At 43.5% G+C, this 21,618-nt stretch overlaps 1 protein-coding gene across 4 annotated transcripts in view; it reads right to left on the bottom strand.

Annotated features, from left to right (window-relative positions):
- LOC112235430 (guanine nucleotide-binding protein G(i) subunit alpha-3-like) overlaps positions 1 to 21,618 on the bottom strand; it is a 68,338-nt gene that overhangs the window by 33,594 nt on the left and 13,126 nt on the right. For all 4 annotated transcript variants that reach the window (XM_042299773.1, XM_042299771.1, XM_042299772.1 and 1 more), the window contains exons 2-3: positions 16,007 to 16,049; positions 2,476 to 2,617 (exon numbers count right to left, since the gene is read on the bottom strand). In XM_042299773.1, the coding sequence (XP_042155707.1) occupies positions 2,476 to 2,617; positions 16,007 to 16,049 (185 nt within the window). The remainder of the gene's footprint in view (positions 1 to 2,475; positions 2,618 to 16,006; positions 16,050 to 21,618) is intronic.

Raw genomic sequence — 21,618 nt, 5'->3', positions numbered from 1 at the left:
GGATCCTGGAGTGATGGAGGTAGATATGTATAGGGGACAGGGATACTGGAGTGATGGAGGTAGATATGTATAGGGGACAGGGATACTGGAGTGATGGAGATAGATATGTATAGGGGGAAGGGGACAGGGATACTGGAGTGATGGAGGTAGATATGTATAGGGGGAAGGGGACAGGAGTGATGGAGGTAGATATGTATAGGGGACAGGGATACTGGAGTGATGGAGGTAGATATGTATAGGGGGAAGGGGACAGGGATACTGGAGTGATGGAGGTAGATATGTATAGGGGTAAGGGGACAGGGATACTGGAGTGATGGAGGTAGATATGTATAGGGGACAGGGATCCTGGAGTGATGGAGATAGATATGTATAGGGGAAGGGGACACTGGGATACTGGAGTGATGGAGGTAGATATGTATAGGGGGAAGGGGACAGGGGAGTGATGGAGGTAGATATGTATAGGGGACAGGGATACTGGAGTGATGGAGGTAGATATGTAGGGGGAGGGGACTCGGAGTGTGGGAGGTGATGGAGGTAGATATTGTATAGGGGACAGGGATACTGGAACAGTGATGGAGGTAGATATGTATAGGGGGAAGGGGACAGGGATACTGGAGGTGATGGAGGTAGATATGTATAGGGGACAGGGATACTGGAGTGATGGAGGTAGATATGTATAGGACATCAACCACCCGAGCCACTGCCTGTTCACCCCGCTGCCATCCAGAAGGCGCACAGGGTCAGTACAGGACTGAAAAACAGCTTTATCAGGCCATCAGAGGGGACAGGGATACTGGAGTGATGGAGGTAGATATGTATAGGGGACAGGGATACTGGAGTGATGGAGGTAGATATGTATAGGGGGAAGGGGACAGGGATACTGGAGTGATGGAGGTAGATATGTATAGGGGACAGGGATACTGGAGTGATGGAGGTAGATATGTATAGGGGGAAGGGGACAGGGATACTGGGGTGATGGAGGTAGATATGTATAGTGGGAAGGATGGAGGTATAGGGGGAAGGGGACTAAGCAACAGGATATAAGATAAACAGAGTAGCAGCAGCTTGTGAGTGAGTGAGTGTGCAGGTGTGTAGAGTCAGTATAAATATATGTGCATTTGTGCATGTGAGTGAGCAGATGATGGAATGTGTGTGTTGGAGTGACAGTGTGTGTGTGTGTGTGTGTGTGTGTGTGTATATAGAAAGAAAGAAAGAAAGAAAGAAAGAAAGAAAGAAAGAAAGAAAGAAAGAAAGAAAGAAAGAAAGGATAGAAATGATCAAATAAAGACAGAATGGCATAATGTTAAAAGCAGTGAGGCAGGTGAAGTTGCAGAACAAAATCAAAATCAGGAGTACAGCAAAGGATTTTGACATAAATTACCGTACTCTGACTCGGTATTGTCAAACGGTTACCAGAGAAGCAGTTGAAAGTCAGACAGCCAAGCCAACAACAATGTTTGGCTACACAAAACCACGGCAGGTTTCTTCCACCTGACATAGAGATGCAGCTTTTATATGACTAGGTCAGCTGACATTTACTTTGGTCTGTTGCCAAGTGAGGTCAGAAGACTTGCCTACCAGTTTTCTGTGGCACACCAGCTGTAGTTGGCGCGCCAAAGTGGGCAGAGAAAGGCCAGCTCGGAGTGGCTTACAGGCTTCTTAAAGCGGCACCCAATGCTGTTGCTGAGAAAGAAGGAGGCAACTAGCCTTGGCAGGACAAGTAGCTTCTTCGACAATGTAGCATACGTGATACAGAGATATACATTTTGGACCAGGAGCCATACAGAATGTCGGTGAAACTGGGGTGACCACTGTACATGAACCTGACAGAGTGGTGGGCGGACGTGAATTCAAACAAGTAGGGTCACTGACCTCCGCTGAAAGGGGTACCCTCGTCTCAGCCACAGGGAATAGTATACCTCCATATTTTATCCCCCCCGTGTCAACGTTCACAATCATTTCCTGATCAACGGGACACCTGGCCCAAAAAGGAAGGGAAATACCCTCCGGGTGGATGAAAGATGTGCACTTTGTTGACTTCCTGAAACATTTTGTCGAGCATAAGGAGAAGCCCCGTTTTACTCCTTTTAGACAAAACCACGAGTCTCATCTGTCCATTGATGGACTCAATTATGGCGTAATTATGCTGTCATTCCCACCCCATTGCTCTCATCGGCTTCAACCCTTAGACAGGTCTGTCTACGGGACGCTAGAGGCACATCACCACAGTGATTCCAGCCCTGCCAGGCCCCAGCACCATTCCAGCCCTGCCAGGCCCCAGCACCATTCCAGCCCTGCCAGGCACCATTCCAGCCCTGCCAGGCACCAGCACCATTCCAGCCCTACCTAGCACGAGCTCAGACGCAGACCTGCCCAGTTCTTATGCTAGCACCAGCTCACCCATGTCCAGTGAACAACCCAACCCCTTGATTAGTTCTATCAGCTAGTCTAGAATACATAGAACAATATGCCTACCGCTCGTGTGGCGTCCCCAAAGTCTATCTTTAGTTGTCCCATGGCTCTGATGATGGCGATGATAGACTGGATTGTGTTGCTGTACACCACCACTCTGTACTGTTTACACTCCTCCTCAGAGTAGCCGGCCTCATGGATGATCCTGAATGGGAGGACACAGAGGTTGATCTTTTTTACATTTTCAGATCAGACCCGGGTTTCTAAAACATGAAGTATATATATATATTTTTAAATATTCCCACTCTCCCCCCCCCACCTCTGTTGAGTTGGCTTAATAAACCAATAGAAAAAGTCTCAAAACTGCAAAAACTCCCCATCTGGCAGACTCAAGAAAACACTTAAAAGTATTTGAAAGGATATTTTTCAAATATTTGAGCTCAGATCTGTTTCAGATCAAACCAAGTAACATGTAATGTTTCACAGAAGTCACTGGGTGTTTTCCAATGTCAATATCCACTTAGCATGAAGCAATGTATTAGGCACTTACACTATGTGGTGAGGACATTGGATCACAGCCAATCTCTAATAAGGCTGATCAAGAACAGGACAACATTCAGGATGATCTTTTAGATTTCAGATCAAAACAAGTAGGGTAGCGACTTTTCCAAAGTTCCTGGTTTGCGGAAATCTTGGTTGGTGAATTCTCTTCTTATTCCAGTAATTCTTCAACTTGGATATCTGGAAATAAACCTAGTCATTTTAGGGAAGGTTTCTGGAAATAAACCTAGTCATTTTAGGGAAGGTTTCTGGAAATAAACCTAGTCATTTTAGAGAAGGTTTCTGGAAATAAACCTAGTCATTTTAGGGAAGGTTTCTGGAAATAAACCTAGTCATTTTAGAGAAGGTTTCTGGAAATAAACCTAGTCATTTTAGGAAGGTTTCTGGAAATAAACCTAGTCATTTTAGGGAAGGTTTCTGGAAATAAACCTAGTCATTTTAGAGAAGGTTTCTGGAAATAAACCTAGTCATTTTAGGGAAGGTTTCTGGAAATAAACCTAGTCATTTTAGGGAAGGTTTCTGGAAATAAACCTAGTCATTTTAGGGAAGGTTTCTGGAAATAAACCTAGTCATTTTAGGGAAGGTTTCTGGAAATAAACCTAGTCATTTTAGGGAAGGTTTCTGGAAATAAACCTAGTCATTTTAGAGAAGGTTTCTGGAAATAAACCTAGTCATTTTAGGGAAGGTTTCTGGAAATAAACCTAGTCATTTTAGGGAAGGTTTCTAGAAATAAACCTAGTCATTTTAGGGAAGGTTTCTGGAAATAAACCTAGTCATTTTAGAGAAGGTTTCTGGAAATAAACCTAGTCATTTTAGGGAAGGTTTCTGGAAATAAACCTAGTCATTTTAGGGAAGGTTTCTGGAAATAAACCTAGTCATTTTAGGGAAGGTTTCTGGAAATAAACCTAGTCATTTTAGGGAAGGTTTCTGGAAATAAACCTAGTCATTTTAGGGAAGGTTTCTGGAAATAAACCTACATGATTTGGCTTCACAGAAGTCTCTAGTCTAAGGGCTGACTGAAATGTTCCTGGATGTGTGGACATTTAGGACAAGACATTTCAAAAACCAATCAACTTTTAATAGCATGGTTGTGCATGAGTGACGAGGCGTGGGCTTTCTTAATGTGGGAATCCAGGGTTGGGAGTCTATTCAGGCCATTCCAGGCCAGCATCTGTGGCCATTGTTTAGTTTGTTATGTAATGGGTGCTTCTTCCATCCTCGCTCTGCCTGAGCAGTGCCATGCTAAATGAGGCTAGCGTCTCTATATGCATACACATAACACGGTCACACGCACGCACAAACACAAAACACACAGACTGACAGAGCTGAACTCAGCTGTCGATGCAGATTCTCCCTGAACCATTAAGCCCTCAGAAAATACTGTACAATATATTCCGAATTCCATTTTTTTTATCAGTCAACTGTTTGATAAGTTAAAATGATCAATTACACAACTTATTAAAATGTCATCACCAGAAATGGTAACAGTAACCTTTGATTTTGTTCATACAAGTTTGTCAGAATCCAGTTTGGACTGAAACATGCCACCATCCTGGTGAATGTGAGTTTGATTCCATTTGGGCTGCAACTAGAGCTGAACGATTAACAATATCCCCCCCCCCTCTGATAATTAAACAACTAAGTGACCGATTCAATTAGTTGAATTCCATTTAGTTCCTTTTTGTGTGAGCTCAACGCACCGTTTCTCTAAAGGCAAATCCTTTCAAGCACGAGAGACATCACATCAAAAATGTACTGTGGGGCGCTGTAGGGAGTTGTAGTTTTCAAATGGGGCAAAATACTCAACCTAGTTCAGCGCAGAAAACATTGTAATTAACAACAATGAGCAGGATCCATTGCGCTTATTCTTCCCGGCACAGCACAAAGACCACATGAGAGAGGAATGTACACAACCCAGCAAACGAGAGGGATAGAGACAGTTCAGGAGGTATAGCTCTACTAACCGATTGATAGTTGTAGCAGTCTTGAAACTATGTCTAACCTACTTTGAATAACTATTAAAATGGTGATTTCATCAAACAGGTCAACAGCACGGTCAGCCGTGACAACCCAATGATCACGGTCAGCCGTGACAACCCAATGATCACGGTCAGCAGTGACAACCCAATGATCACGGGCCGCCGTGACAACCCAATGATCACGGGCCTCCGTGACAACCCAATGATACGGGCCGCCGTGACAACCCAATGATCACGGGCCGCTGTGACAACCCAATGATCACGGGCCGCCGTGACAACCCAATGATCACGGGCTAGCCTTTTCACTAGCCAAGATGAGCTTGGATAGTTGGGGACCACAGAGAACGTTAGACCAGTATTAAACATTATGAGAACAGATTATTGAATGGGCAAAAACATTAAGAACACTTCCGTGACAGACTGACCATCATCTACTACTTCCGTGACAGACTGACCATCATCTACTACTTCCGTGACAGACTGACCATCATCTACTACTTCCGTGACAGACGGACCATAATCTACTACTTCCATGACAGACTGACCATCATCTACTACTTCCGTGACAGACTGACCATAATCTACTACTTCCGTGACAGACGGACCATCATCTACTACTTCCGTGACAGACTGACCATCATCTACTACTTCCCTGACAGACTGACCATCATCTACTATCACAGGACCATCATCTACTACTTCCGTGACAGACTGACCATCATCTACTACTTCCCTGACAGACTGACCATCATCTACTACTTCCATGACAGATGACCATCATCTACTACTTCCGTGACAGACTGACCATAATCTACTACTTCCGTGACAGAGACCATCATTAAACATTATGAGAACAGATTATTGAATGGACAGCAAAAACTATTGACAGAGACCATCAACTACTTCCATGACAGACTGACCATCATCTACTACTTCCGTGACAGACTGACCATCATCTACTACTTCCGTGACAGACTGACCATCATCTACTACTTCCGTGACAGACTGACCATCATCTACTACTTCCGTGACAGACTGACCATCATCTACTACTTCCGTGACAGACTGACCATCATCTACTACTTCCGTGACAGACTGACCATCATCTACTACTTCCGTGACAGACTGACCATCATCTACTACTTCCGTGACAGACTGACCATCATCTACTACTTCTGTGACAGACTGAGCATTATCTACTACTTCCGTGACAGACTGAGCATCATCTACTACTTCCGTGACAGACGGACCATCATCTAATACTTCCGTGACAGACTGACCATCATCTACTACTTCCGTGACAGACTGACCATTATTGACAGACTGACCATCATCTACTACTTCCGTGACAGACTGACCATAATCTACTACTTCCGTGACAGACTGACCATCATCTACTACTTCCATGACAGACTGACCATCATCTACTACTTCCGTGACAGACTGACCATTATCTACTACTTCCGTGACAGACTGGCCATTATCTACTACTTCCATGACAGACTGACCAGGTGAATCCAGGTAAATACTATTAAGAGAGTAAATGGGCAAGACAAAAAAAATGTAAGTTGCCTTTGAACGGGGAATGGTAGTATGTAGGTGCCAGGCACAGGGGTTTGAGTGAAGAACTGCAAAGCTACTGGGTTTTTTCACGCTCAACAGATTCCTGTGTGTATCAAGAATGTATCAAGAATGGTCTACCACCCAAAGTACAGTACCAGTCAAAAATGTGGACACACCTACACGGTAACCTCACCTGGCTTAACCGGTGCCTCTAGAGACAAAACCTCTCATCGTCACTCAATGCCTAGGTTTACCTCCACCGTATTCACATCCTACCATACCCTTGTCTGTACATTATGCCTTGAATCTATTCTTCCGTGCCCAGAAATCTGCTCCTTTACTCTCTGTTTTGAACGCAAAAGACGACCAGTTCTTATAGCCTTTAGCCGTACCCTTATCCTACTCCTCCTCTGTTCCTCTGGTGATGTAGAGGTGAATCCAGGCCTTGCAGCCCCCAGCACCACTCCCATTCCCCAGACGCTCTCATTTGTTGACTTCTGTAACCGTAAAAGCCTTGGTTTCATGCATGTCAACATCAGAAGCCTCCTCCCTAAGTTTGTTTTATTCACTGCTTTAGCACACTCCGCCAACCCTGATGTCCTAGCAATGTCTGAATCCTGGCTTAGGAAGGCCACCAAAAATGTCCATCCCCAAATACAACTTATTCGACAAGATAGAACTGCCAAAGGGGGCGGAGTTGCAATCTACTGCAGAGATAGCGTGCAGAGTTCTGTCACACTATCCAGTTTTGTGCCCAAACAATTCGAGCTTCTACTTTTTTTAAAACTACTTTCCAGAAACAAGTCTCTCACTGTTGCCGCTTGTTATAGACCCCCTTCAGCCCACAGCTGTGCCCTGGACACCAGATGTGAATTGATTGAAGAAAGATGGGGGGCAGAGTTCGTTCTGTTAGGTGACCTAAACTGGGATATGCTTAACACCCCGGCCATTCTACAATCTAAGCTAGATGCTGTCAATCTCACACAAATTATTAAGGAACCTAACAGGTACAACCCTAAATCCGTAACCATGGGTACCCTCTTAGATATCATCCTGACCAACTTGCCCTATAAATACACCTCTGCTGTCTTCAACCAGGATCGCAGCAATCACTGCCTCATTGCCTGCCTGCGTGATGGGTCCACAGTCAAACGGCCACCCCTCATCACTGTCAAACGCTCCCTAAAACACTTCAGCGAGCAGGCCTTTCTAATCGACTTGGCCCAGGAATCCTGGAAGGATATTGACCTCATCCCGTCAGTTGAGGATTCCTGTTTGCTCTTCAAAAGTGCTTTCCTCACCATCTTAAATAAGCATGCCCCGTTCAAAAAATGAAGACCTAAGAACAGATATAAACCTTGGTTCACCCCAGACTTGACTGCCCTTGACCAGCACAAAAACATCCTGTGGCGTGCTGCATTCGCGTCGAATAGCCCCCGCGATATGCAACTTTTCAGGGAAGTCAGGAACCAATATACTCAGTCAGTTAGATCAAACAGAAATTTGCATCCTGTAGCACTAATTCAAAAAAGCTTTGGGACACTCAAGTCCATGGAAGATAAGAGCACCTCCTCCCAGCTGCCCACTGCACTGAGGCTAGAAAACACTGTCACCACCAATAGATCTACAATAATCGATCATTTCAATAAGCAGTTTTCTATGGCTGGCCACGCTTTCAACCTGGCTACCCCAGCCAACATCATCAGCAACCCCTGCAGCAACTTGCCCAAGCCCTCCCCGCTTCTTTCACCCAAATCCAGACAGCTGATGATCTGAAAGAGCTGCAAAATCTGTATCCCTACAAATCAGCTGGGCTAGACAATCTGGACCCTCTCTTTCTAAAATTATCAGCCAGAATTGTTGCAACCCCTATTACTAGCCTATTCAACCACTCTTTTGTATCGTCTGAGATCCGACGATTGGAAAGCTGCCGCGGTCATCCCCCTTTTCAAAGGGGGAGACACTCTAGACCCGATCTGTTATAGACCTACATACATCCTGCCCTGTATTTCTAAAATCTTCGAAAGCTAAGTTAACAAACAGATCATCAACCATTTCAAATCCCACTGTACCTTCTCCACTATGGACTCTGGTTTCCGAGTTGGTCATGGGTGCACCTCAACCACGCTCAAGGTCCTAAACGATATCATAACTGCCATTGATAAGAGACAATACTGTGCAGCTGTATTCATCGACCTGGCCAAGGCTTTCGACTATGTCAATCACTGCATTCGTATCCGCAGACTCAACAGCCTTGGTTTCCAAAATTGACTGCCTCGCCTGGTTCACCAATTAATTCTCAGATAGCGTGTCAAATCGGAGGGCCTGTTGTCCGGACTTCTGGCAGTCTCTATGGGGGTGCCACAGGGTTCAATTCTCGGGCCGACTCTTTTCTCTGTATATATCTATGATGTTGCCCTTGCTGCTGATGATTCTCTGATCCACCTCCACGCAGACGACATCATTCTGTATACATCTGGCCCTTCTTTGGACACTGTTATTAACAAACCTCCAGACGAGCTTCAATGCCATACAACTCTCCTTCGGTGGCCTCCAACTGCTTTTAAAATGCTAGTAAAACTAAATGTATGCTCATCAACCGATTGTCGCCCGCACCCGCCCGCCCGTCCAGCATCACTACTCTGGACGGTTCTGACTTGGAATATGTGGACAACCACAAATACCTAGGTGTCTGGTCAGACTGTAAACTCTCCTTCCAGGCTCACATTAAACATCCAATCCAAAATTAAACCTAGAATCGGATTCCTATTTTGCAACAAAGCATCCTTCACTCATGCTGCCAAACATACCCTCGTAAAACTTACTATCCTACCGATCCTCGACTTTGGCGTTGTCATTTACAAAATAGCCTCCAACACTCTACTCAGCAAACTGGATGTAGTCTATCACAATGTCATCTGTTTTGTCACCAAATCCCCATATACTACTCACCACTGCGACCTGTATGCTCTCATTAGCTGACCCTCACTACATATTTATTGCCAAACCCACTGGCTCCAGGTCATCTACAAGTCTTTGCTAGGTAAATCCCCGCCTTATCTCAGCTCACTGATCACCATAGCAACACCCACACGTAGCACGCGCTCCAGCAGGTATTTTACTGGTCATCCCCAAAGCCAACACTACCTTTGGTCGCCTTTCCTTCCAGTGCTGCCAATGACTGGAACGAATTGCAAAAATCACTGAAGCCGGAGTCTTATATCTCCCTCCCTAACTTTAAGCATCAGCTGTCAGAGCAGCTTACCGATCACTGTACCTGTACACAGCCAATCTGTAAATAGCACACCCAACTACCTCATCCCCATATAGTTATTTATCCTCTTGCTCTTTTGCACCCCAGTAACTCTACTTGCACATCATCATCTGCACATCCATCACTCCAGTGTTAATGCTAAATTGTAATTATTCCGCCTCTATGGCCTACTTATTGCCATACCTCCCTACTCTTCTACATTTGCACAAACTGTACATAGATTTTTCTATTGTGTTATTGACTGTACATTTGTTGATATGTAACTATGTGTCGTTGTTTTTGTCACACTGCTTTGCTTTATCTTGGCCAGGTCACAGTTGTAAATGAGAACTTGTTCTCAACTGGCCCACCTGGTTAAATAAAAGGTGAAATAAACAAATGTTTAAAAAAATAAAAAGGGTTTTGTTTTTACTAATCTCTAAATTGTAGAATAATAGTGAAACCATCAAAACTAGGAAATAACACATATGGAATCATGTAGTAACAAAATAAGTTTTAAAGATTCTTCAAAGTAGCCACCCTTTGCCTTGATGATAGCTTTGCACACACTTTGCGTTCTCTCAACCAGCTTCATGACGTAGTTACATGGAATACATATCAATTAACAGGTGTGCCTTGTTAAAAGTACATTTGTGGAATTTCTTTCTTTCTTAAAGTGTTTGAGCCAATCCGTTGTGTTGTGACAAGGTAGAGGTGGTATACAGAAGATAGGCCTATCTGGTAAAAGACCAAGTCCATATTATGGCAAGAACAGCTCAAATAAGCAAAGAGAAATTACAGTCCATCATTACTTTAAGACATGAAGGTCAGTCAATGCGGAAAATTTCAAGAACTTTGAAAGTTTCTTCAAGTGCAGTCACAAGAACCATCAAGCACTATGATGGAACTGGCTCTCATGAGGACTGCCACAGGAAAGGAAGACCCAGAGTTACCTCTGCTGCAGAGGGTAAGTTCATTAGAGTTACCAGCCTCAGAAATTGCAGCCCAAATAAATGCTTCAGAGTTCAAGTAACAAACACATTTCAAAATCAACTCAGAGGAGACTACGTGAATCAGGCCTTCATGATTGAATTGCTGCAAAGAAACCACTACTTAAAGGACACCAATAAGAAGAAGAGACTTGCTTGGACCAAGAAACACGACCAGTGGAAATCTGTCCAAATTTGAGATTTTTGGTTCCAACCGTCTTTGTGAGACACAGAGTAGGTGAATGGATGTATGTGTGGTTCCCACCGTGAAGCATGGAGGAGGTGGTGTGATGGTGCTTTGCTGGTGACACTGTCAGTGATTTATTTAGAATTCAAGACACACTTAACCAGCAAGGCTACCAAAACATTCTGCAGCGATACGCCATCCCATCTGGTTTGCGCTTTGTGGAACAATCATTTGTTTTTCAACAGGACAATGACCCAACACACCTCCAGGCTGAGTAAGGGCTATTTGACCAAGAAGGAAAATGGAGTGCTGCATCAGATGACCTGGCCTCCACAATCGACCTCAACCCAATTGAGATGGTTCAGGATGAGTTTGACCACAGAGTGAAGGAAAAGAAGCCAACAAGTTCTCAGCATATGTGGGAAATCCTTCAAGACTGTTGGAAAAGCAGATGATCCTGGTTGAGAAAATGCCAAGAATGTGCAAAGCTGTCATTAAGGCCAAAGGTGCCTACTTTGAAGAATATCAAATATAAAATATATATTGATTTGTTTTTAAAAAAATGGTTACTGACTGAATCCATGGTTTATTTCATAGTTTATGGCTTCACTAATATTCCACAACATAGGAAATCTTAAAAAGAAAGAAAAACCCTTGAATGAGTACGTGTCAAAACTGTTGACAGGTCCTGTACATCCAGACAACTGTGGGAAGCATTGGGTAAGCATTTCACAGAAATGCTCGAGAAACCTTGTTGAGTCCCATGCCCTGACCAATTGAAGCTGTTCTGAGGGCAAAAGGGGGTGCAACTCAATATTACACTGAACAACAAGTGTTGGTCCAATGTTTCATGAGCTGAAATAAAAGATCCCAGAAATGTTCCATTTTGCACAAAAAGCTTATTTCTCAACAATGTTTTTACATTCCTGTTGATAATCACCCACCTGACAGGCGATTAAACAGCATGATTATTACACAGGTGCACCTTGTGCTGGGGGGGACAATAAAAGGCCACTCTAAAATGTGCAGTTTTGTCACAAAACACAATGCCACAGATGTCTCAAGTTGAGGGAGCAATTGGAATGCTGACTACAGGAATGTCCACTAGAGTTGTTGTCAGATAACTGTATGATTATTTTTCTACCATAAGCTGCCTCCAATGTCGTTTAAGAGAATTTGGCAGTACGTCCAACCGGCCTCACAACCACAGACCACGTGTAACAACACCAGCCCAGGACCTCCACATCCGGTTTCTTCACCTTCGGGATCGTCTGAGACCAGCCACTCGGACAGCTGATGAAACTGTGGGTTTGCACAGCTGAATCATTTCTCCACAAACTGTCAGAAACCGAGGGAAGCTCATCTGCGTGCTCCCTCGTTCTCACCAGGGTCTTGACGTGACTGCAGTTCGGCATCCTAACCGACTTCAGTGGGCAAATGCTGGACCTTAGATGTCCACAGGTAACGCTGTAGAAGTGTGCTCTTCATGGATGAATCCCGGTTTCAACTGTACCGGGCAGATGGCAGACAGCATGTATGGTGTCGTGTGGGAGAAAGGTTTGCTAATGTTAACGTTGTGAACAGAGTGCCCCATGGTGGCGGTGGGGTTATTGTATGGGCAGGCATAAGCTACGAACAACAAACACAATTACATTTTATCGATGGCTATTTGAATGCACAGAGATACTGTGATGAGATCCTGAGGCCCGTTGTCGTGCCATTCATACGCCGCCATCACCTCATGTTTCAGCATGATAATGCACAGCCCCAATTCCTGGAACCTGAAAATGTCACAGTTCTTCCATGGCCTGCATACTCACCAGACATGTGAGGAGTGGGGCAACATTCCACAGGCCACAATCAACAGCCTGATCAACTCTATGTGAGGAGATGTGTCACGCTGCATGAGGCAAATGGTGGCAACACCAGATACTGACTGTTTTTCTGATCCATGCCCCTACGTTGTTTCCCACTTTTTTTTAACAGTTATCTGTGACCAACAGAAGCATATCTTTATTCCCAGTCATGTGAAATCCATAGATTACACCTAATGAATATATTTAAATTAACTGATTTCCTTAAATGAACTGTAAATCAATAAAATATTTGAAATTGTTGCATGTTGTGTTTATATTCATATTTTTGTTCACTATACAGTAGGATAGAGAAGGTGTTCCTAGCGCACAAATGTTTTTGAGAAAGATATTTTAAACATACAATTCTATTGAGAAACTAATGAATTAAAGTTAATTTATTTATGTAAATATCTTAAAATATGTAGCGATTTTAAGGTTTGTGTCATTAGATTTGGGGTGGGATCGCAAGACATTTAAGGGGTAAAAACAAAATGGGGTCCCAAGAAATTCTGTCGGGGGAAAAAAAATGGGGTCATCGCTGAAAAAGTTTGAATACCACTCTATTAGATGGTTGTCTAAGATATTGAATAATAAAGTCATAAACAAAATATACACACTCAGTGGCGAATATATTAGGTACATCCATCCAGTAACAGGTCGGACCCCCACTTTAACCTCCAGAACAGCATGGAAACGTTGCTCAATTTGTATCAAGGGACCGCTCGTGTGCCAGGAAAACATTCCCCACACCATTACACAAACAGCCTGTACCGCAGACGCTAGACAGGATGGGGCCATGGACTCATGCTGTTGATTCCAAATCCTGGCATCAGCATGACACAACAGGAACTGGAATTCGTCAAACAAGGCAATGTTTTTCCACTCCCACTCGTGTACCCACTGGAACTGCTGCTGCTTCTTCTTCTTCTTCTTCTTGTTTTTAGCTGATAGGAGTGGAACCCGGTGTGATCGTCTGCTGCAAAAGCCCATCCATGACAAGGATCGGCGAGTTGTGGCTTCCGAGATGCCGTTCTGCACACCACTGTGGTACTGCGCCGTTATTTGTGGCTCGCCTGTTAGCTTTTACGATTCTTGCCATTCTCCTTCGACCTCCCTTCAACGAGCTGTTTTCGCCCACAGGACTGCCGCTGAATGGATGTTTTTTGTTTGTTGCACCATTCACACATTCACCCTAGACACAGTCGTGCATGAAGAGTCCAGGAGGCCGGATATTTCTAAAATACTGGCACCGACGATCATTCCACGCTCAAAGACGCTTAGGTAACTAGTTTTGCCCATTCTAATGTTCAAACGAACAGTAACTGAATGCCTCGATGCCTGTCTGCCTGCTTTATATACAGTTGAAGTCAGAAGTTTTACATACACCTTAGCCAAAAAACATTTAAATTCAGTTTCACAATTCCTGACATTTAATCTAAATAAAAGTTCCCTGTCTTAGGTCAGTTAGGATCACCACTATTTTAAGAATGTGAAATGTCAGGATAATAGTAGAGAGAAGGATTTATTTCAGCTTTAATTTCTTTCATCACATTCCCAGTGGGTCAGAAGTTTACATACACTCAATTAGTATTTGGTAGCATTGCCTTTAAATTGTTTAACTTGGGTCAAACGTTTCGTGTAGCCTTCCACAAGCTTCCCACAATAAGTTGGGTGAATTTTGGCCTATTCCTCCTGACAGAGCTGGTGTAACTGAGTCAGGTTTGAGGCCTCCTTGCTCGCACACGCTTTTTCGGTTCTGCCCACAAATTTGACAGGATTGAGGTCAGGGCTTTGTGATGGCCACTCCAATACCTTGACTTTCTTGTCCTTAAGCCATTTTGCCACAACTTTGGAAGTATGCTTGGGGTCATTGTCCATTTGGAAGACCCATTTCCGACCAAGCTTTAACTTCCTGACTGATGTCTTGAGATGTTGCCTCAATATATCCACGTAATTTTCCTACCTCATGATGCCATCTATTTTGTGAAGTGCACCAGTCCCTTCTGCAGCAAAGCACCCCCACAACATGATGCTGGCACCCCCGTGCTTCACGTTTGGGATGGTGTTCTTCAGCTTGCAAGCATCCTTCTTCCTGAGCGGTATGACAACTGCGTGGTCCCATGGTGTTTATACTTGGGTACTTTGTTTGCACAGATGAACGTGGTACCTTCAGGCATTTGGGAATTGCTCCCAAGGATGAACCAGACTTGTGGAGGTCTACAAATGTTTTCCTGAGGGCTTCGCTGATTTCTTTTGATTTTCTCAGGATGTTAAGCAAAGAGGCAGGGAGTTTGAAGGTAGGCCTTGAAATAAATTGGAGGTGTACCTGTGGATGTATGTTAATTAGCCTATCAGAAGTTTCTAAAGCCATTACATCATTTTCTGGAATTTTCCAATCTGTTTAAAGGCAGTCAACTTAGTGTATGCAAACTTCTGACCCACTGGAATGGCCTATTGTGATACAGTGAATTATAAGTGAAATAATCTGTCTGTAAACAATTGTTGTAAAAATGACTTGTGTCATGCACAAAGTAGATGTCCTAACCGACTTGCCAAAACCATAGTTTGTTAACAAGAAATTTGTGAAGAAGTTGAAAAACGAGTTTTAATGACTCCAACCTAAGTGTATGTAAACTTCCGACTTCAACTGTGGCAAGACACGGCCACATGACTCCCTGTCTCTAAGAGCAATCCATTTTCATGAAAGGGGTGGTGTACCTAATAAACTGGCCAGTGTACACACACACACACACACACACACACACATATACACACACACACACACACACACACACACACATAACCACATAACCAATTAGCAGTCACTACCATCATGGGCTCTTTATTCTATGTGGATAGAGACAATGGAATGTTATCAATGTTTTGCCAGCTGATTGTTAGCAATATTGGGCTTTGGGATCTCAACTCTCAAAAGCTCTGAAATAATTTCAAGGTCATATTTCATAACGCCCATCTAGTAAAATAAAACGTGATCATAAAAAAAAAAAGTTTTAAAAAATACAAATCTACCTCAAAAAGCACTAAATCGCTGCAACATTCTACCCATGAAAACACAATGAATAGAATAGGCTTGGAATCTCATCACCATCTCATTCTAGTTCTGTGCTGCTTCCATCAAAGAGAGTGAGCAGTTAGAATGCAGTTTGGACTGCAAAGTGCTCACATCGTGAAGTGGTTGAACTTACTTCATCTGCTTCACTATTGTACTTTTCCCAGACTCCCCAGCACCTGAAAAGAAGAAAAGAGACATCAATTACAGGAGAACTAGGCCTACATTTGTTAGCCTACAACAGTTGGTTCTCTCTCTCACTCACTCTCAGCCCCCTCCTGTACTCCCTGTTCACCTATGACTGCGTGGCCAAGCACGCCTCCAACTCAATCATCAACTTTGCAGACGACACAACAGTAGTAGGCTTGATTACCAACAATGACGAGATGGAGGTGAGGGGTGAGGGCTCTGGGAGTGTGGTGCCTGGAAAACAACCTCTCACTCAACGTCAACAAAACAAAGGAGATGAATGTGGACTTCTGGAAACAGCAGAGGAGATAAACGTGGACTTCTGGCAACAGCGCCTCTTCAACCTCAAGAGCTAAAGAGCTGGCAAGAGCATCCTGTCTGGTGCAGAGATCAACAAGGCCTATGGTGTCATCACTACCGTGTCTCACCACCTTGGCCTGGATGAGGGCAAGGTTCTTGGCAGTCTGGCGAAGTACACTTCCAAGCAAGGGCTTTGGGATGGAGATGCAATAAGGCAGTCGTGCCAACATATCTCATCAGCCACCTGGTGGATGGGCCTTTGTGGATCTGAGCCTCTTTCCCCTGTTGCCTCCATCATCCTCCAAATCGCAACTGGTCCTTGTTTGGGAACACACACCAAAGCACGCAACAGGCTGACCAATACAAAAGGTTGAAAAATTGGTGGCCATCCGGGAAAATTTTGGGCTTTTTGAGCCAAACAAAGCCATCCTCAACTAGGTTGGAAAGTGACAGTGAAGATGAGGCCTCATAGTCTGATGTTCAAGAGGTGGACATTGAGGAGGTCCAGGGAGAAGACATGGAAGCCTGAGAGGAAGACAACCAAAGCTTTAGTTTGTAGACTATCATTTTACAGATGTATGTTGAAAACGTTTTTGGGAGATGCGATGGATCATTGGGGATCATTTCATTTCTTTTGTTTTTCAGTGAAATCCTCCCATGTGGAGAATCAATTCGTAACTAAAATGTTTTGGGGTTTTTTCTATTGGAAGGATTTAATAATTTGTAATTATGTCTACTTACGATAAGGTTAAAGGTTTATATTTCTGTCTCCATATGATATGGTAAATATATCCAATGCAAAAAACATTACATTTAAATGGTATTAATATTAATTTGCAAATATTTCCATAAAAATTCCCATATATTCCAGTTAATTCCCATATATTCCGGTTAATTCCCATATATTCCAGTTAATTCCCATATATTCCCGTTAATTCCCATATATTCCCGTTAATTCCCATATATTCCCGTTAATTCCCATATATTCCCGTTAATTCCCATATATTCCCGTTAATTCCCATATATTCCCACGGAAAGTTTCCACCTCTTAAATATTCCCCAAAATGTGCAACCCTGGGTATATGTTGTGTAATTTGTTAGATATTACTGCACTGTCAGAGCTAGAAGCACAAGCATTTCACTACACCCGCAATACCATCTGCTAATCACGTGTATGTGACCAATACGATTTTTGATTCTTGGCATGGCAAACGTGTGTTAAATTTGCAAGTGAAGTAGATAATAAACAAAAGAGAACTAAACAATAAAAATGAACGTTAAACATTACACTCACAAAAGTTCCAAAAGAATAAAGACATTTCAAATGTCATATGTACAAAAAAATACGGGTTGTATTTACAATGGTGTTTGTTCTTCACTGGTTGCCCTTTTCTTGTGGCAACAGGTCACATATCTTGCTGCTGTGACGCCACACTGGTATTTCACCCAGTAGATATGGGAGTTTTTTTGTTTTCAAATTCTTTGTGGATCTGTGTAATCTGAGGGAAATATGTGTCTCTAATATGGTCATACATTTGTCAGGAGGTCAGGAAGTGCAGCTCAGTTTCCACCTTGTCTCTCGCTCTCTCTGACAGGAGCGTGTGATTCTCTCCATCTCTGATTGGAGCGTGCTGTGTGTCTGTCTCCCTCTCTGATAGGAGCGTGTGATTCTCTCCATCTCTGATTGGAGCGTGCTGTCTGATTCTCTCCATCTCTGATAGGAGCGTGTGATTCTCTCCATCTCTGATTGGAGCGTGTGATTCTCTCCATCTCTGATTGGAGCGTGCTGTCTGTCTGTCTCCCTCTCTGATAGGAGCGTGCTGTCTGTCTGTCTCCCTCTCTGATAGGAGCGTGCTGTCTGTCTGTCTCCCTCTCTGATAGTAGCGTGTGATTCTCTCCATCTCTGATTGGAGCGTGCTGTCTGTCTGTCTCCCTCTCTGATAGGAGCGTGTGATTCTCTCCATCTCTGATTGGAGCGTGTGATTCTCTCCATCTCTGATTGGAGCGTGTGATTCTCTCCATCTCTGATTGGAGCGTGTGATTCTCTCCATCTCTGATAGGAGCGTGTGATTCTCTCCATCTCTGATTGGAGCGTGTGATTCTCTCCCTCTCTGATTGGAGCGTGCTGTGTGTCTGTCTCCCTCTCTGATTGGAGCATGTGATTCTCTCCATCTCTGATTGGAGCGTGCTGTGTGTCTATTTTAAGACTTCTGAAGAGAGATTAAATACAAATGAAAGATGATTCTGTCATCAACCTGTCTGGGTGCTCTGTACATGGAGATCCTATTAAAATGACATTCTAATTCTTAATTATATGGTTCTGTACAGCCAAGGTGATGGTGAATGGGAGGAGGGAGGGTCTTGTGAAGCACAGCCAATGAGCTCAATGTGATGATGTTTTAGCATAGTCAAACTTTCTATTGGACAGAAAAATAGCAATAGTCCAAGAATAATTTGTTTTAGGCTAATCTACATTTTCATATCTGGACACTGAGCTGGTGTTTATATGACAAATAAATGTATATAAAACAACAGCTTGATGGTGAAATTTATTTATTTATTTATTTTTGCCCAGATTTCGAAGTATCCAATTGGTTTTAGTAGTTACTATCTTGTCTCATCGCTACAAATCCCGTACGGGCTCGGGAGAGACGAAGGTCGAGAGCCATGTGTCCTCCGAAACACAACCCAACCAAGTCGCCATCCAACACGGAAGGCAGCCGCACCAAATGTGTCGGAGGAAACACCGTACACCTAGCGACCTGGTCAGCGTACACTGCGCCCGGCCCGCCACAGGAGTCGCTAGTGCGCGATGAGACAAGGATTTCCTACCGGCCAAACCCTCCCTAACCCGGACGACGCTAGGCCAATTGTGCGTCGCCCCATGGACCTCCCGGTCGCGGCCGACTGCGACAGAGCCCAGAGTCTCTGGTGGCACAGCTAGCACTGCGATGCAGTGCCGTAGACCACTGCGCAGAATGAGGGTGTATCATCTAGCAGAGATACAGATGGTGTATTTGATGCCACCAGCTGGGCAGAAATGTGTGCTGCTAGGAGGAGACGGTAGCTAGCTATATTCTGCCTGTGAAATCAGACTCTCTCTCATTGGCCCATATTTATAGCGCAGTGTGTGTGGGCTATAAGAAAAGACACAGGCTACTAAGTATCATATAGAAGAATCCTCATAGACAGTACTATAGTATGATGCAGCCTGGGATGGGACACTGCAGTAAAAGTTGCCAGGCACTAAGGGAAAGGTTGGGTAGTGTCAGTTAGATATCAACGGGGAACATCCCTTAAAAGAGGAGTCAGAAGGGGAGCCTTTCTGTACACTAGGGCAAGGACCATACCAGTATCGCAGCAAGGAAACAAAACACAAAGATGATTTAACTTCTTTAAGAATACAACCTTAATGTTGGAAACAAACCATCATTATGTTGTCATTCAGGGTCACGTATTTATTTTCCAAGCTATAAGCAATGTTTTACACACAGCAGGTTTTTAAAAAGGACCAAAGAGTTTGGTCTGCTTTGTGTTTTCATTTTTGAAATGGAATAAAAACATCTAAATAAATGGTCATGCTGGTATCATCCTGGTCCTACAGTATAATAGGAATGGCCTAATGAAAATCACTTCGCTGAGGTAGTATAGGACATAACAATACTGTGTACATGTCAGGTTTATTTTATTTAAAAACTAGGCAAGTCCGTTAAGAACAAATTCTTATTTACAATGACGGCCTACCAAAAGGCAAAAGGCATATTTACAGGGACAGGGGCTGGGATTAAAACATTTAAAATAATTCATTAAAAATACAGAACAAAACACACATCACGACAAGAAAAACAACATTAGTTGAGTACTCCAATATTTTATTTCTTCCATGAACAACATGGAAATAACTAGCCAAGAATATTATTTATGAAAAGGAAATGGTTTTTTTTGTCCATTCATTGCCACACAAGAGACAATCCCAGATGTCATGTTGTACTGTATGGGAATTACAAAGTACAGAGGACACAAAAACAACTCAACCATATTATTGATCTGTTTGAAATGTAAACAAACCCTGATAGAGGAAACATACAGTAGAACTATATTGACACGAGGATTAGCTGTCCGAGCCCACTACTGTAGAACTAACTATATTGACACGAGGATTAGCTGTCCGAGTCCACTACCGTAGAACTAACTATATTGACACGAGGATTAGCTGTCCGAGTCCACTACTGTAGAACTAACTATATTGACACGAGGATTAGCTGTCTGAGTCCACTACTGTAGAACTAACTATATTGACACGAGGATTAGCTGTCTGAGTCCACTACTGTAGAACTAACTATATTGGCATGAGGATTAGCTGTCCAAGGCCACTACCATAGAACTAACTATATTGACACGAGGATTAGCTGTCCGAGTCCACTACTGTAGAACTAACTATATTGACACGAGGATTAGCTGTCCGAGTCCACTACCATAGAACTAACTATATTGACACGAGGATTAGCTGTCCGAGTCTCCTACTGTAGAACTAACTATATTGACACGAGGATTAGCTGTCCAAAGCCACTACCATAGAACTAACTATATTGGCATGAGGATTAGCTGTCCAAGGCCACTACCATAGAACTAACTATATTGACACGAGGATTAGCTGTCCGAGTCCACTACTGTAGAACTAACTATATTGACACGAGGATTAGCTGTCCGAGTCCACTACTGTAGAACTAACTATATTGACACGAGGATTAGCTGTCCGAGTCCACTACTGTAGAACTAACTATATTGACACGAGGATTAGCTGTCCGAGTCCACTACTGTAGAACTAACTATATTGACACGAGGATTAGCTGTCCGAGTCCACTACTGTAGAACTAACTATATTGACATGAGGATTAGCTGTCCGAGCCCACTACTGTTGAACTATATTGACACGAGGATTAGCTGTCCGAGCCCACTACTGTTGAACTATATTGACACGAGGATTAGCTGTCCGAGCCCACTACTGTTGAACTATATTGACACGAGGATTAGCTGTCCGAGCCCACTACTGTTGAACCACTACTGTGACCGAGGAGTCCCACTACTGAACTATATTGACACGAGGATTAGCTGTCCGAGCCCACTACTGTAGACTGTAGAACTAACTATATTGACACGAGGATTAGCTGTCCGAGCCCACTACTGTAGAACTAACTATATTGACACGAGGATTAGCTGTCCACCGTAGCCCACTACTGTGTAGAACTAACTATATTG

This window comes from Oncorhynchus tshawytscha, linkage group LG16, assembly GCF_018296145.1.
Source record: "Oncorhynchus tshawytscha isolate Ot180627B linkage group LG16, Otsh_v2.0, whole genome shotgun sequence".
In the NCBI taxonomy this organism is placed as follows: Eukaryota; Metazoa; Chordata; class Actinopteri; order Salmoniformes; family Salmonidae; genus Oncorhynchus; species Oncorhynchus tshawytscha.
This window is presented reverse-complemented; position numbering and strand designations above follow the sequence as displayed.